Raw genomic sequence first — 18,910 nt, forward strand, 5'->3', positions numbered from 1 at the left:
AAAGTAGAAGAAGTAGTTGTTGAAGAGTTGTAGTATGATTGAAGTGACATTGATACTAATGAGCTCTCAAAGGACACTGTAGTGGCTCTAGTACCTCTTCATATCAAGCATGCCTCTTGGGAGGTGTATCCATGACTAAGAGAGGATTATTAAGAGTTATTATTTGTTATTATCATGTACTATTGAGAGAGAGCATAAGTGAGAGAGATTGTGTATGGGAGATAGCCAATTTCAATGAATAAACTCTGTATCTATATGAGAGATTGAGAAGAAGACTATAAAGACTATGATATATCAGTCCTATGTGATGATTTCCACTTAAAGTTGAGCATTATTTTGTGTTATTTTGGTTTTTTACTAGTTTATATGAATAATATGAAGAATATATTGAAGATTTTTTGTGATAAATCCATAGGAGATCTTACATACGATGTTGCATGAAGATTTGTTGTATTTGGTGTTCTTTTTCTTCTTGTGGTCGATTGAAATATAAAGAACATGCTTATTGGTGTTACAATATAGATTTTATTGTAGTAGTTTTCCCATTTTCTTGGTGTTTCTCTTGGGGCTCCATGTATTAGTACATAGGTGGATAAATACCGCCATCAATAAACACTAACAGAGATAGAAAATGAAAGCAGTTGCACTATTGAGTAGGAAGAGCAATGAAAGAGTATAGATTTTCTGCTTATTGTTGAAGAATTCGAGATCTTCATTGCCAAATCCACTTTCTACAAGAAGTACATTCCTCAATGGAAGAAACATGTCACTATCTTGATGTGGGTTCTTTGTTAGACAAACTGATCCCATTGTCTTCTGAACTACAGAAAATTGAATCAGTATAGCTAACAAATTTTCACAAAAATGAAGAGCAAAAAGAAAGAATGAGTATCAATGTACGATTTGGCTTTCATTGAAGAATTTCTTGACATCATCAAGTGGGAGATTATGAAGAAGCTTTAGGACCCATGGTCAATGGAGGTTCACAAGAATAAGAAGGAAAAGAGTTGGGACTGGTTCATGGATGCACAACAACATGATACGTGGGATGCTTGGGACCTCCAAAGTTGGTACTATCAAGATGATGGTACTATGGTGATCCTCAAAAGAATAAATTTTGATAATACACACTATTGAGACCGTCCAAAGTTGGTACTATCAAGACAATGGTACTATGGTGATCCTTAGAAGAATGAATTTTGATACCTTCAGAACTAAATATCTTCCCTTTATAGAGGCATGAAAGTGAAATTTAAAGAGGTTGAAAAGAAAGAAGTAGAAGAAATGTTGGCAAGAGAGTTCTCTAGAGTTTGAAGCCCATTTGATCCCCTTTTGTTGAGCACAAACCAACTAGGTGGAGCCAACCCCTTGATGAATGACACCATAAAGAGGCAAGCACTAGAACAAATCCAAAGGCACACGGGAATAGAGAAGGAAAAAATCAAGCCGAGAATCAGCTAAGTAACAAGAGAAGCCTTCTTTGATGCCCTTGTTGCACTCTTTATAGAAGTCTAAATGGTGAATCAAGGTCCCTTCCAAGCTAGATCCATCTTGGAAATGTTGATAAAATAAGCTAGCGAATGTAGTCCTATTGCCAATCTTTAAGGAAAAATACAATGAAGACCTTGAACGTCATGTAGCTAAGTTTATGGTAGCATGTGTGTCCAATAATGCAAGAACCCCAAAGCATTGGTTGGCAATATTTTCCACCACTTTTGGAGGCACAATGTTTTAATGGTATGAGAGACAAGAAAAAATAACTTTTGGTGTCCTTTTGTCCACCAAGTTGAGATGTGAAGGTTTTGAAGAGTAGATGCAAGAGGAGTTCATGAATTTAAGTCCAATTCTCTGAAGAACGGGAGGAAGCATATGTCTCTAGAATGGAGTTCATACTAAAGAGATGAACCAACTATAACTTGGATGAAGGCATTCACAAAGGCATTTATCATGGATGTCTACACAATGAGAACTCCTACCTCCTCCAACGCAAATAATGGTGTATTCACTAAATCTAGTCCCAAGGACTGTTCCCTATCCCCACCCACACATGCCAACAATGTTGGAGTGCAATGCACCGAATCCATAGTGGCTGCAAATAGTGTCTCAAATGATGGCTCAACCACAATAGCAGTGGCCTCAAATGCTTGTTCCAATGGCAAATAAATAACAAAAATGGAACCCTACTAGTTAGAATTAGCAGGGCCAATAGTCCAAACACAAGCTCTAATCTAAATCAAAATAGAGATCCCTCTACATCAACCCAACCAGTCTATGCAGTGATTACAGGGACTCCCTAAAATCCTACTCCAAGTGTTCCAAGAGGAGAAAATTTGAAGGAATACTTATCTAATTAAGTTGAAACATCAAGAAGGAGTTGATGGATGTGATTACACAACACTTATGGAGATTAAAAGTGAATACCATGAGCATATCAAACACTACAAGAGTAGAAAGAGACATCCTCCGATTGAATACCTACTGTGAAAAGTGCCATCATGTGAGATATTTAGCCTCCATTGAATGTACTTGAAAGCCAACTATCCCTAGAGCATTATGTTCTTACTACATAAGACAAAACCATATAGAAGACATATGCTCTCTAAAGGTGATGCATGACAAAAGGAAGGAAGAAGAGGAAGCAAGGTTCTCAAATTGCTAGAATCCAAGATGACACCCAAGACATTGAACCAAATCCCAAAGAGTTTGGTTTCAATTTTGGCCCAAGGAGGTTCTCTTCCCAAAGTTCCAGAGAAAGATAGTGAGAGATCAGAAGTGGAATACTATAGATGCGGAGAGAAGGGTCATATCTCACCAAATTGTCCAAATCCTAGATGGTTTGTGGACCACAAGCCCTTATGAAATTGTTACAAAGGAAAAGGTCATACTTCTAAAGATTGTCCCAGTCGTCGAGCCCCTATGAAGGCTAATTCCACTGATAGTTAGTGGAAAGCTCAGGAGCTAGCCTCCAACTTGGTGGAATTGGAGGTAGCTAAAGTTACATGTGCTAAGAAAAGAAAACTAATAGTTCCAAAAGAGAATGTTCCAACTATAGAAATTGTGAAGTTCAAGCTCCCAAAAAATCCATAGAGCAGTATAGTGCATGATGACACAATGCAAAATAATCTAGTGCCATAGAAGGATACATAGATAGTTTAGAAGACACAAGAGTCAAATGTACCTCTAGTGATACAAAAAATTTTGATGCAGCCTTTACTTGAAGAAAGAGGAAAAATAAAAGTGGGTATAGCCCCATACCCCAGTTGATTGGAGAAGCCTATGGATCCCATAAAGGAATATGACTTAGTAAAGGACCTAGATATATTTTTCCCTAATTTGATATTCTATAAATTTATTATATTATCCCCTAGTTGTTGCAAAAGGTTCAAAAGTATTCTCACACATCGACATGGTCTATGGATTGCCAACCTTGCAGTAGCTACCAAGACCAACAAAAGCCCAAATCTTGTAAAAGAAGTGGATGTGGCCAATTCCTTCCTAGATCCTAGCACTAAAGAGAGTGGTGTCTAGAGAGAAGGCTATTTCATTCAAGTGCATTGATTGATGGAGGTTCCTCAGTGAACATAATGATTGATGTGATGATGAAAGCTTTAGACCTAAAAGATACACAACCAACACAATGCTCATTAGATTGGCTAATCAAAGAAAAATTAAGCCCTAATGTATTCTCCCATATGTCAAGCCAACACTGTGGCTAATTGAGACTATTGGCTCACTTACTTACTGGTGAATCAAAACTCTTATGGAGCAACTTACCCTCTATTGCTCAGAAGACCATGGCTATTGGAAGCTAGAGTAAGGACTAATTGGTTCAAAGTAACTTTGACCCTAGGTATGGAGCCAAATAAAGTGGTGTTGTAGTTGTATGGTGCTAAGAAAGGACCTCCATACAGATCTCATTTGACTCTTCCAATGAAGTTATAGATGGAACATTGATAGAAGAATATACTCTCAAACAAAGTTTTACAAAGAAAAAAGAAGCATAGTCCCTAATAGTGGGTAATATTATCCATCTCCCGAAAGGGTAAAGCACTGTCAATGGGTCAATACATTTTACTTGAACAAGGAATGACTTTTGAAATTACCTCAGACATTGAGATAGAAGCATGGATGTATTGCTCCCCATGCTACATGGCCACATCAAAGACAAAGGAAAAAGCACAAGAAAATGCAAAAGCAAAACCAGAAGTAGAAGATGCAATAGAGAGCTTGTTCTTCTCATACAGAGCCCCTTCAAATGTAGAAACAGAGAGAGAAGGGAAAGATGATGAAAGTGAAGATCAAGATTCAGACAGTGAAGAGGAAGAGTCTATTTGATCAAAAGTGAATATAAATGATGATGAAGTTCTAGAGACCTCAGAAGTTGAAGAGCCCCTGCTATTGGATGGCATGACAATGGTCCCTTTTGGGTTTTTCAATGGCTGTCAAAGCACGTAGATGATGTACAAGAAGTGGATTAAGTAAAAAAAATCCCTCCTTTCAGAGTGGTTCTTGTCACCTTAATTTGCCTTTCTCAAGAGAAGATGATGATGCTGCCCCCTATCAACAAGAACTAAATCCACCAAAGCAAAGAAACATAGAAGGTTTGTATTATGTGATGTTCCTAGACACATCCTTAGAGGATGAATCCTCAACTTAAGAAGTGAGTATCCCTCAAATCAAATTAGAACCAACCCTTTTTTTTTTAGCATAAAAAAGGATTAAGAAAAGTTGTAACCAATGAAAGAAGATGCTAGTCCTAGTGGATCTCATTAGAAAAAAAGGTCACTCCCTTGAAGGATTCTGACCTCTATCTAGAAGCAATACAAGACACATTTATTAGAGAAGTGGAAGGTGAAAAATAACTGACTTTTGTAGATGCAAATGACACTAAACATCAACTAAAGGTGGATAGTAGTCTACTTGATGAAGAGTTAGTGGTCCTCTATGACCTATTGAAGGAGAATCTAGATGTGTTGGCTTAGTTGTATAAAGACCTGAAGGGGATTGATCCCACTATGCATCAACATCATATCGACTTGGAGACTTATGCTCAGCCAATATAATAATACCAAAGTCATATGAATCCTAACTATTTAGCCCTTGTCAAGATAGAGCTGTTGAAGCTCGTGGAAGTTGAGTACACCTTGTATCAAATAGTGAATGGGTGTCACCCATCTGGTAGTATCCAAAAAGAATGGGAAGTTATGGATTTGTGTTGACTTCCAAAAGCTCAATTCTAAGACAAAGAAATATCATTTTCCTATCCCTTTCACAGACCAACTCTTAGACAAAATGGTAGGACATGAGTTGTACTCTCTATTGGATGGATTTAGTGGATATAATCAAGTGTAGATTACCAAAGAGGACTAGCCCAAAATAACCTTCACAATAGAATGTGACATCTATGCCTATAGAGTGATGCCATATGGGCTCTGCAGTAGTGCCCTAGCTACCTTTTAGTGAGTGTTGACAGCTACATTCCAGAACCACTTGCATAACTTCATTGAGGTTAAAACAAGAAGCCCCAAGAGGAACACCAAGAAAATAGGGAAACTACTACAAGAAAACCTATCTTGTAACAAAAAAACATGTTCTTCATATTTCAATCAACCACAAGAAAAGAAAGAACACTAGAAACAACAAATCTTCAAGCAACATCATATGTAAGATCTCCCATGGATTTATCACAACAAATCTTCAACATATTCTTATATTCTTCATAGAAACCAACAAAGAACCAAACAAACAAAAAATAATACTCAAATTGAAGTGAAATTCATCACATAGTATTCATATTTCATAGTCCTCATAGTATTCTTCTTAATATTTGTCATATAAGTACAATGTTTCTTCATAGAAATTGAGTATATCTCATACATAATCTCTCTCACATACAACTCCCAAGAGGTGTAGTGCTTTGAGTGATGCTGGGAGTATGTGATCTTCCTCAACCTAGACAAATGAATATTTGGAGTCTCTTTGGGAGTTCTATTGGGCCATTTTGTATTTCTGCACAAGAGATAGCAATAGATCCACCAAAGATTGACAAGATTGCAGGCCTAACAATACAACCCAATCTCAAACAACTCAGAGGACTTCTTGGCCACGTGGGCTACTATAGGAGGTTCATAGCACATTTTGAAATAAAGGTAGCCCCCTTGCATAAGCTCTTGAGGAAAGGTGTAGAGTTCATTTGGACCATGATTGTGAAGAAGCCTTTAACACTCTGAAGTAGTGTCTAATGGAAGTGCCCATCTTGCAACCTCTTGACTGGATGAAGGAATTCCATACACTGATGCATCAGTCAAAGACCTAGGAGAAATCCTCTACTAGAAAGATACTTCAAAGCTAGATTAGCACATTTATTACACAAGCCGTAAAGTTACTAAATGAGAAAGAAACTACATAATGACAGAGCTTGAGTGCCTTGTCTTGATGAAGAAGGCAGATGTCAAAGGACGAATGATGAGACGGCTCCTGTTGTTCCAAGAGTTTGCAAAACTTTGAAGTGGTTACCAAGCCATGTCCTAATTGAATAATCTATTGTGGATTCCTAAGAGTGAAAAAGAGGAGCAAGATGATCTAGAATGCCATGATGCCTTGGGGACATCACTCATAAATATATTATGTATAACGTGAGTTCAAAATAAGGGGTTTTTAAAATACCATTTTTATACATTTTTTTACGTATAGAAGGGTGTCATATAAAGGGGTTACATACAAATTGAATAAAAAAGATTTGTGTTTTATTTTAAAAAAGTTACAAACAAAGATATTCATAAATAGGCCATGAGCGCATGTTATGTGTGTGTGTACATATATGTATATATATGTAGTGAACCCATTGAGCCTGATGCTCTACTAGGTAGTGAACTACATAAGAAAGGTAAAGTGTCCTCATTAGCTACGAGCTCACAAGCTACCGAAAAAACGTCCCCATGGTAAGGAAGAGATGAAGACTTCCCTAAGCCTTTGGGTGTCATCATAACAATGGTATATCGGAAAGAACTAGGTTGCATGCTATAAGAGAATAAGAACTCATCACACAGAGCAGAATCATCTAGAATTACTGTTAATGGAAGAGCCAAAAATTTGGAAACATCGGCCTTAATAAGGGCCAATAATTAGAAATACTCTCTACAGACTAGGGGAACATATTGGACAAGTTGAAGTGCTATTTAGATGATAACAAGATACACATACTACACAGACAGAAAAGATGCCTACAAAATAGCAAAACAAAAATAGATAAGAGAATGACAAAGTATCAACTTATATGCAAGCCCATTGATCACCCCAAACAAACCACATAACCTATAGACATTTTGACATAACCTATACACTCATGTGACTGAAAGCTTCATGATATGCATACACACAGGAACCCTGAAACCCCGTATCTGACAAATAAAAAAACAAAACATACATATCATATCCCTAAGTACAACATCGTGACCATCAAAATACCAAAACTAGACAAACCACAACAAACGGATACTATAGAACCAAGACTGAACTCATCCTGTCGACATCCGATTGACTAATAGACTGCATCACCCACACTTTCACATAGCATGCTCATTGAATTAGTGAGAAGTGATTGGATTCAAATTTAAATTTTGATGGATTTTAGAAAATTATTACTAATGAGTGAATTTTTAATTAGGTGATAAATTTTAGAAAAAAGTGGTGGTTTCTTTGATCCGTTAAAAATTATTAAGTTTTTATGGTGCACTAAGTGTAGCTTAGACTTTGAACTTGACTTTGGGGATTTCTAAATGCAAATTCATTCTTAAATATTAGTGTGCATGGAGTGCATTTTTTTGCATGTACATGAGTGATGGCTAGTTCCTTTTATTACAAATTAAAAATGTGTATTTAGCATATGGAGCATGTGCGATGTGATTGGAAAGTTTATTTTATCTTATTTTAGTGGTATGTATTGAGTGTAGATGCATAGAAAAGGTGATCAATTGGGCTCATTTTATTAATGAAATGCGGTTTGTCATGTAGTGAAAAAAATAAAAGAAGGGAGAGGACAGTGAAAGAGAGAAGGATGGATGGTTATAGAGGGAGGGTATGTATGTTTTTTAAAGTTGATTTTTTTGGTTGGTTAATTATATTTGGATGGTTTGTTTTTGTTTTCTTCTTTGCAACCAAAAGAAAACATGGTTTCCCCCATCTTGTACATGTGCATGGGGTGGGGTAAAAACATTTGTACTAATGGGAGTAGACAAGAGTGAAATGCCATGGTGAAGCATTGGCAGGGTTGTTGGGAAATGTCAGACATGACAGTGCTTGTCATGGAACAAAATGTGAATGGTCACATGGGCACATAGAGCTAACATACCCAAAAAATCACTAAAATTTTGTGAAGAATTTGTACATTGGATTGATGGCTAGAGAAAAGGAAACGAGACAAGGAAAACAAAGAAATGGACTGAACAACTCAAACAACATGCTAGGCATAATAAAGGGGCATTCATATTAAAAAAAGTCAAGAATCAGGAACAAAAACATGCTTAAAATTTAATAATAGAAAATCCACCTACCAAAATGGAGTGCAAGAAGAAGGAAAAATGTATTATTCAAGAAAATGAATAGGCTATCATGTTAGAACATAGTTTTGGTAAGAAACATGGGTGTTCACATGAAAAAATATAAAAAATACATAAGAAAAATACCCAAGGTCCATCAAAAATTAATAGCGATTAGTTTGTGCGTTGGAATGATGGGCTACAAGAAGGAAGAATGTGCATTCTAATGGGTTGATCAAGGCTCTAAGATCAAATTGTAGTTTTGATGCAAAAAAGATACATTCACATGAAAACACATTCGATGTACATAAAATTTTCAAAAATTTATAACAGACAAACCGTAAGTTGAAACATGAGATTTTAAAAGGGAAAAGCTAAGGCCACCTTGCTACTGTGTCTAAGTGTTACTTTATGAAAGGGATAAGAAAATTATATTTCTTTGTCTTAGGATTGAGCTTTTGGAACTCTACACAAAATTGCAGCTTTCCATTCATCTTGGATACTACGATAATGGGTGAGATCCATTCACTGTTGTTGCCTACTAGGTAGATGAACTTAGCTTTGAAGAGATTCAGCAGCTCTGTCTTGACTAGGGCTAAATAATTAGGATTTATGTGCCTTTGACGTTATTGTACTGGCTTAACATTAGGCTCCAAGTTGATGTGATGTTGACACACAGTGGGATCAATCCCCTTTAGGTCTTTATATGACTAGGCTAACACTTTTGATTCTCCTTTTGTACATCATGAAGGACCACTAATTCTTCATTAAGAAATTGATATCCACCTTCAAATGATGTTCAGTGCCATCTACATCCACAAAAGTCTATTGTTTTTCACATTCCACTTATCTAATGAATGTGTCAAGTATTGCTTCTGGTAGACTCCTTCAAGGGAGTAGCCTCCTCTTCTAACAATCTAGTAACTAGCATCTTCTTTCCTTGGCTACAACTTTTCTTAACCTTTTTAATGCTAAAAAGGAATGATGGCTATTTCTGATCTCATTTTAGGGATACTCGCTTCTTGATTTGAGGATTCATCCTTTGAGGATGTGTTTAGGAATTCACATAACATGAATCTTTTGTGTTTCTTTACTATGGACAAGAGTACCATATAAAGGGATTATAAATAGATTAAAGAGAAAAGAGTGTCTTTTATTAAGGAAAAGTTCATATATTTTAAAATAGGCCTTTGAATGCACCTTATATAATGAATTTACATATAATGAACCCCTCGACAGGGACAACAACCATAACTACTAATGAGATGAAATGTGGTATGAAGATTAGAGGGTGCAATTATATACTTTAGAAGAATATTAAAAGGAAATTCATCTTCTTTCCAAATCCCTCTATAGGAAAAAGCCTTCAGAGTTCTTAGTTGGGGAAGGATCTAATATGAAGGGAAAAGGCCAAGGACTAGTGCTAAGTTATGCAAAAAGAGTAAGTGTTTGGCATTGTTAGAAAATTGGAACCTTGTGCTCACATGGATGCATTTTTTGAGTCAAGAGGGAATTGTTGAAATGAGAAGATGTCTAAGAGAAAAATATATCCTTGAATTGCAACTTGTGCTTACTTGGATGCATTTTTATCAAGGATAGAGAGTATGCAATGATATCAACTTGAGAATAATGACCTTGTGCTTGCATGGATATGTTCTAGTCAAAGATATGGATCATACAATGTTATCAACTTGAAATGTTTGAGAATGCAAATGGATTGCTTAAAACTGGAATTATTATTTGTTGGAAATGGTTATGCCTCAATATAGCTATTCATGGATTTCATTAATGAAGAGAAATATCATGTATTTAGAATATGTAAACAAAAAACAAATTTATTGGCAGATGTGCTCTTCCCATGAGTATTGCTAGGATTGGGTTTATCAACTAGTTAAATTTATTACCATTCAAAGTGTGAAGATATGCATCTAGAACAATGAATTTATCTTTTAAAGGAAGATTTTATCCTATTGGCATGGGGCTAGATGAGCACTATGCTTGTGTTCACATTAATCCCATGTTTGCCTATGATGAGAGAAGAAATACTTAATCAACATGGTGTATGGACATTGAATAGACCATGATTCTAGAGATCAAGGTAAGAGAGAAAGACCCAAACACACTTCAAATTTGTTAGATATTCTCAAAGACCCATCCTCATGAGGTGCAATCAATGATCATAATGCTCAAAGTTGTGAGGCTCCCATTATGACAAAAAGCCATGTGTGAGTGTTGGTTTGAGATTTCTATGTCAAGATGGGATGAGTTCCATGTGATTGGATGAGTTCTATGTGGGAAGATAATAAAATGGTGACTTTTGTGGGTTTGGCCTCTAGGTTAGATGGGATAGTTAAGCTCATAACGACTCAATGCACATTTGCATATGATTACAAGAGGATTAGCAAAGATTCTTAATATGGTAGGTTGGATAGGCTGAATTGACCATTCTCATGTGTTATAAAAGGGAAACACCTCTAAAACTAGTATAATCTATTTCTCACCCTTTGAGAGTTCTTCTAACTAGCCTTAAGCTCTTCACCTATCATGTGTCTAGATCGCTATCTAAGCACAATGATAGTGCACAAGTGGATAGAGCCATGTTTCTATTAGTATGTTTTGAATGAGAGAAATTTCTATTCTTCTCTTATCTATTGTTTACTCTCTATTCCTTGCGTAGATTCTATATCATGTGGCATGTAATTTTTACATGAATATCATTCGTGTATTATTGAGACTAAAACGTGACATAGTTTGACATGTTCCTTAATGAAATATCAATCAGGTAGGAATTTTATAAGGGATTGGAATACCTGATGATGGAATATCAATCTCAAATTTTCTTTGATTTGAGATTGACTATAATAATAACTTAAAATTTACCTTTTAAAGATACTTTGAAATATGATTTTGAAATGTGTTTTTATTCATCCTAAATGATATATAAGGAATTTTGTTTAATCAACTACTTAATAAAGCTGTTTTTATTAGTTCTCATAGTATGATACATAATTAAGGTGATGGATGCATGGATGGAATGTAAGTGAATAGTTATTACACTAATCTTATCCTACCAATGGTTATACTTGATAGGCTAAGTTTTTTCCTGATGATATGTATATTAAAAGAATTGAATGCTGACTACCTAGGATCTAGTCTTAGAACCCAACTAGCACCATTTTGGGATACCCAAGTAAGATTATGCAAAGACAGAGGGATTTATATTTAGCTCCCCACCATTGGCTCTCACTCTCTTTTAACTAAGTATAGTGCTAGTTCTGATTGATTACAAAGAGACCCTACTTCAGTGCGAAATTGTTGATAGAGATAGAGAAGGCATAAGTACCTTTTGTTGATCCTAGTGGATTGAGGTCGTGAAATTCTTCTATAAGACATAATTAAATGTCACTTGAATAGCTAAGTTCATGAATCCTATGGGGGTCAGATTGTGGCACTCAAGAAAGGCATCCAAGCAACTACTAAATGTCATCTTTTCTTGGTCAAGTAGGGATGGGTACCTCAGAATAAGATGATTATCCCTTCAATCACACCCATCGTCTACTTCAATAATGACTCTCTTTTCTTTGCCTCTCGCATTTGCACATCTGGTTTGTTGGATTGATGGCTTTAGAAAATATTGATGATGGGGATTAATTGCTTTATATCTTTATGAAGATCATCCATTACTCAAATGGCATATCCACAAACTATAACAATAATTCAAAATGTTGGATTGGTATATACCTTGGGGCCACATGTATGAATTGATGGTGGTACCTTAGATACTACCACTCATAATTTCAAGATCTTGGTGCAAGTAGGTAAATCCAAATTTTCTACATAATCTCACTTATATGTTTAAAAATCACATGAATCTAGTTGTTTTTGCTTAGCCCTCAAGTCTAACTACTTATTTATACAAGATCGTATGCAATATGGTTTCATCCAATAATTGTGAAACTTGTAGGTGTCATCTTAGAATACTTCTATCAAATATATTTGAAAATTATGAAGACTAGAACCCAATCTCCTTCTTTTATGGCTCTAGGCCTCAAGCGATGCCTTAAATCAAACCTGTCCTTATTTCTGAGACGGGCTGCCTTCAAACGGTCAACTGCTAGCTGCACATCTTCTGTCCTTCTCTCTAGTTGACGAATCCGAAGGGCTAACAGCTCTTCCCTTGATAAATTCTCATGCCACGGAAGAACACTCCAAGTGAGAGCACAAATTTCAGTAGGCATGACAGGTTTTTGCCCATACATCAACTCCGCAGGCATGTATCCAGTAGTCACACTATGTGTAGAGCGATCAGCCCACAATGCAAAAGGTAGTAATCTCGGCCAATCTCCAATCCGACCTCTACAAGCTTTTGCCAATGCTTTAACTATTGGCGGATGTCCTCTTTCACTTTTGCCATTTCCCTCTGGATTATAGGCAGTAGTAAGAGCCAATTTAATCCCAAGCCGTGAGAAGAATTCTCTAGCTTCATCAGCATCTAGCTCTCCACGATCAGCTGTAATCTTGCCTATACATCCATACCTGCAAAATATTTCTTCCAACAAGAATTTACATACTGTAGTGGTGGTCTTCGTCCGCAACGGTCTACCTTCAACGTAGTTTGTAAGATCCTCCCTAGCCAAGACAAGATATCTCATCTGCCAAAGTCCCACTGGCAAAGTAACCAAGTCTACCACCCACTTGTAATGCATACATAGTGGATAAGTCGGATGCAACTCATCACGATGTCACACTAAAGAGTAAAGCTGGCAGTCCCTGCAAGTCTCCACAAAGTGAGAAACATCTTTATACATCCCTTTCCACCAGTATCTTTCTTTGATTTTCTCATAGGTAGCCCACACACCTCTATGTCCAGCCCATGAGCTCTCATGAAACTCTCGCATAATCTGTATTTGCATCGCTACATCACAAACTACTCTCAAGGGCAAGCCTCCTCTCTTTCTTGGATGCTTCCAAAGAAAACCATCTTTCAAGAAATACCCATAAGCCTTCCTTCTGATTTTCTTGAATTCATCATCTGTCCAATCAGCTCTTCGAGTCAATGAACTTAGATATTGTCCAATTTGCAGCCATTCATCAACATAAAGTTCTTCAGTAAAGGCTTCAACAGTAGATACATGACAATCATGAATAAGGACAGAAGCAGCAAACTCTGTCTCATCATCTTCTGCAAGCATTGACTCCTCATCCTCATATCTCGCTCTAGAAAGCATGTCAGCAACTGGATTATCTTTCCCTGCTATGTGTCGAAATTCTGGATTCAATGATTTGATATAGGCAATCCACCGAAGCATCGCTATATCTGGAGTCGAGCAACTAGTAATCATGCCAAGCAAAGGCAAACAATCTGTTTCCACAATAACTGAAGCTCCAATAAAATATCCTTTGTCACACTTCAGTGCAGTGACTACTCCCCACAATTCTCTTTTAATCTGCGGATATCTCCTTTGTCGCTCATTAAGAACTTTAGCTCCAAAGCGGATTGCATACCTATTTCCATCAGCATCATGCTGTCCCACAGCCCAACCTATGCCGATAGGGCTAGTATCAACTGTCAACATGATCGGCCGTCCACATTGATAATCCGCCTTGCGTAGAGTAGGAGCTGATTGCAACAGCTTCTTGAGCTTACGCATGGCTTTTGAATGCTTCTCATCCCAATGAAATTTCTGCCCCTTTCGAAGCAGCTGATAGAGAACATCTGCAATATGAGCAAAATGAGGAATCCAAATCATGTAAAATACACAAGCTCCCACAAATCTCCTCACCTCTGAAGTAGTCGAGCAATACTCTGCAATCCTATTTATGGCATCCACCTTTGCAGGAGAAGGCTTTCTGCCATAATATCCAACCATATGCCCAACTATGATGACTTCATTAACAGCAAAGACAGATTTCAACCCTGAAAGTGTCAAATTTACCTCCTCTAATCGTGTCATTATTTGCTCACAAGCAATCAAGTGGTCAGCCACAAACTGTCTACATCCACGCAAATCAAGACTTTCATTTTTTTCTTCTTTTGTACAACCCTTAATAGGCACATCATCTAGAAAAGGCATGGTAAACTACGGAATATAGTCTCGTAGAACTCTATGCATAGCATTCATCATATGAGCAACTGAGTTTGTAGCACCTTGAGGCAAGGTACACATCCTTACAAGACCAATAGGTGTTCGCATAGTAGTAATATCCCTGCTTTCCAAGGCAAGCTGAAACTGATCATAACCTGAATACAAGTCACCTAGTGAATAGATGGCTCGTCCTGCAAAAGCCTCAGCAAATTCATCCACAACTGGACCTGTTCCCACATTCCTGATTGTCACTTTGTTCACGGGCTGCATATCGTGAATAAATCTCAAAGTACCATTCTTCTTTGGTACAGTAAACCACCTGTTAGAATAAGGTGCAGAAGAGGGTTCCAAAATCCCCATTTTAATCTTCTCATTCAGCAACTCTATCAGCTTTGGCAAGTGTGCTTTAGGCACAGGTATAGGACGTATATTCCATGGTACATGAGGAACAGTGAAGATGACCATAGGTGCAACCAATTCGGGACTAATGCAGCCAATTTCATGTGGAAAGAAAGCAAATGCCTTACCATGACGTCCAAGCATCTCTCTAAAACATTCTTTTTCCACTGGAAGCAAAAAATCATCATTTCCAATCTTCAGTTCTGCAAGAGTTTCAGCTGTAAACTTATGTCCAATATTTGCAGGATCCCTCAACATAGGCTGCTTCATAGCTTTTTCAATCTGTTCATCACTATCAGAAGGAAGCGGGCCTGCAACCGGCTTAACCTTCTTATCAACTGTTTTATATTTTGTGTCAACCTTGGCATCATTCAAGCACTCTTTCCTTTGCTGCAATTTCTGCAAATTTTCAGCATCTTTCAACTCTATTGGCTGAAAAATTTCAGCCTTTAGCTCTATGGACTGCATGGGTGCAGTCTGAAACTCTGTATGCAGAAATTTTTCTGCATTCAACTCTATTGGCTGAATGGATTCAGCCCTTGGCTCTATGGACTGCATAGATGCATCCTGAAACTCTGTATGCAGAAATTTTTCTGCATTCAACTCTGTTGGCTGAATGGATTCAGCCCTCTGCAATTCTATTAGTTGATCAAGATCAGCCTTAAATTCAGTTTGCTGAGTTTTCTCAGCCTCTAACTCTGTTTGCAGCATAAAACTAGAAATTTCCTGAAACATATCCAAGGTTTGCACAGGTATCATCTTTGAACCCTTGCATACATCAGTTTTCAGCATTGCTCTCATCTCAAACAATGTATCTGCATAAGACATCCCTTCATACAATCCATCCACATGCTCTTCTGCTTGCAAGATACCTGCATTCTTCAACTCTTTCTCCTTACGACCAATGTACTGCCTGGCAGCTCTAGGCAAATCTGAAATTTTCTGATAACTTACTGAACTATCTGAAGTAAACCCAACAAAGTTATTGGAGAAAGACTGGCTGCCAGGAGGCGAGATCTCCTCTTTTCTCCGCTCCGTACCACTGGCGTCTCGCAAGACAGCGGTACCTAATGAAAATCCAACTCCTTCGCAGGTAGTGGTGCCTCACGGAAGGAGTCCCTGTTTCTCGGATGATTTACCCCAACAGTCATAAACTGAACAACTCGCATACCATCTTTACTGCGTATCCGCGCATAAGCTGATCCGTCATCCATCACTTTTGTTTCCATTCTTACTTCTGTAATGAAAGGCTGTCCAAGAATAATCGGATAAGAACATGAATCCTGAACAAAGCAATGATAATCCTCTTCAACATTACCAATAGAAATTCTGATACTCGGACAAGCAGCATACATATCACCAGAAGTATTGTTGGCGGCTCTCATGCGCCAGCCATGCTCTGCATCCATAGGCCACTTGCCACTCTCATAAACACCTCGAGCAATAAGATTAATCTCAGAACCATGATCAACTAAAGCAATCAAGGGAATTTGTTTCTCTCCAATCCTTACCACTGTCTCAGTGGTTGCTCTAGCCCAATGACTTCGTGAAAAATGGCTGCGAGGAATGAGAATAGGGGTCTCATCATCTTCATACTGCATAGGCTGCACTATTTTCTCCAATTGCGGATTAACAGAAGCATTCTCAACCATCACTGCATCATCATGCTCTTCCCCAAGAGCTCCATGCCACAATCCCTGTAAAGCAGGTCCTTCCATCGCATGTCGTTTCCTCCGCAAAAGATCCTGCATCTGATCCTGTATTTCTCTTCTAGCAATCCCAAGAGCCTCTCCAACAGTAAAAGTGACTTCACTATTCAAAATTCTTTCATGAAAAATCTTACTCATATCTGTTTGCATATCAAGGTCTGACAAGAGCTTGAATCCTGGCTCTTTTCTTGGTTGCCTCTTTTCTTTCTGCTTGTCTCCCATTGGTTGATCAGAACCTGTTTGAGCTAGAGAATTTGGCATAGGTGGAGCTGTAACAGGTGGTGAAACAAAGTCACCCCCTCTAGTCTTTTTGGAGGTGCTAGGACCCTCCTCATCTCTTCTTCTCTTTTCCTCAACCATGGCATCTAAACCCTGCGTTTTAGCCATATAAGAAAAAATAGAATACCTGTCAACAGGAGAATCCCATCCTGTTTCTCCTCGGATGCTAGAAGCCACACAAGTCATAGTAGAAGTTTGAACTTTCCCTCTTCTCGCTATCTCCAAGGCAGAAGACCATAAAGCAGAGTCTCCATCAGATTTCTGCTCAAGCTGGACTCCAAAAGCTGAAGCATCTCCTCTAACACTCACATAAGCTAATCGCGCAGCCATATCATCAACAAGCTTCTTCATACCTCCCTTACCAAAGTTCGTGTCAAGAGGAGCGCCAGTCTCTGTCAGCCATATCTTCCCATCTTGTCCCCAGAACACTACATTCTTCTTACATGCTTCCTGAAAAGCATCACAATCTCTGCAATGTTGGTGCTCTGTACTATCACACCAAATACATCGACGCCCTTTTCTTTGACCAGCTGGAAAAGCAGTCACTGGAGCAGGTGCTACAGCAGGTACTGACATAAGTTGCTCCTTTAACTTACCAACTTCAGCTTTGACTGCTTCAATCGTCAAATCCGCCAAGCCTTTAATAACATCATCTACTGATAAGGGCACTGGAGCAGCAGGAACTGGTGGATTTACAACAGGAGGAGTAGGCTTAGGCAAAGAAGTTACAGCAGGGGTAGAAGAAGAAGTCTCCAAAGATTTCTCAGGAACTGATCCTGTATTTCGATGCCATCTGACTCTCCTGCGCTGCTTCTTGACAAGAGCATTCACAGCATCAATGACATGTCTCCACTCAGTCTTTAAACCTGAATCAGTAGCTTGATCTTCCAAAAGATCATCCAACTTTTCCTGTAAATCAGCATCTGCAGCTTGCAAAAATAACTCCACTTTCTGCATCTCCAAAGCTTGTTGTTCAGTCCCATCCAATTGATCATAACGGCTTTCAAACTCTCGCAGAAGAGCGGTAACAGAAAGTCCCTTATTAGGCATAGAAACCCATGCTAAAAAATTCCTGCGATTCATAAGACCTGTATCCTCCAGGAAATATTCATCTCTTAATGCCTTTTTAAATTCAGTCCAACCTGCATGTGCCTCTTGAATTTCTGCAATTCGACCTTCAAGAGCGCGCACCACGATCCGCAAGAAGTAGCGGCTCCAAACATCTTGAGAAACCCCAAAAAACTTCATCTTTTCTTCATACAAATGCAGATAAGTTGACACTTGCTGGCCATTAAACTGCTTCATCTCCTGTTGGACAGCTTTCAAAGCATCCATAGCATCACTGTCTCGTTTTGCATGAGCTTGCTGCTGCATATACATGGTAAATGACTGAAATAGGTTCTTCATAACATTATCATCTGTCATCTCTTCTTGCGAGTCTCCCATCTTGCTGATGACGCAGCACTTTCACGTCGGGTTCACTAGAAATGTCGTAGATTTCGTATAAGGGCTGCAGAACACGGGGTTCAAGTTGTAGCAAGGGAAGAGCTAACAAGAAAAACTCAAATTTTTTATGCCAAAGTAATCTATATTGTTTGTCAAGTAAAATACATGAAGTCCAAGTTCAGGAAAATCTGTAGTATCTCATAATCTGTTTTGCATTCAGGTGTTTGAAGACAGTTCTGCCATTGGCACATAGACTTGAAGAGTCTTAAAGAGTTCTGCTAGACAACAATCCCTGTGAACAATTCTCAATCTAATCATTTGAGCAAACAACCCATAAGTCTACCCAACATTCAGCAAAGGAATCATGGTTTTCCCATAAAAAGGAATGTCTAACAAATGACCCTTTGATGAGCTCATTTGTGTTGTTGAGCTCATTTGTGTACCTCAAAACCAG

The 18,910-nt window shown here is 38.0% G+C and overlaps 1 protein-coding gene across 1 annotated transcript in view; it reads left to right on the forward strand.

Annotated features, from left to right (window-relative positions):
- The window catches only part of LOC148041310 (uncharacterized), a 57,734-nt gene extending 39,025 nt beyond the window's left edge, over positions 1–18,709 (forward strand). Inside the window, exon 3 of the mRNA XM_087682907.1 lies at positions 18,677–18,709. Within this exon, the coding sequence (XP_087539033.1) occupies positions 18,677–18,709 (33 nt within the window). The remainder of the gene's footprint in view (positions 1–18,676) is intronic.
- Positions 18,710–18,910: the final 201 nt, after the last annotated feature.

This window comes from Lygodium microphyllum, chromosome 1, assembly GCF_053477565.2.
Source record: "Lygodium microphyllum isolate KBCC chromosome 1, Lygodium_microphyllum_v1.1.10, whole genome shotgun sequence".
In the NCBI taxonomy this organism is placed as follows: domain Eukaryota; kingdom Viridiplantae; phylum Streptophyta; class Polypodiopsida; order Schizaeales; family Lygodiaceae; genus Lygodium; species Lygodium microphyllum.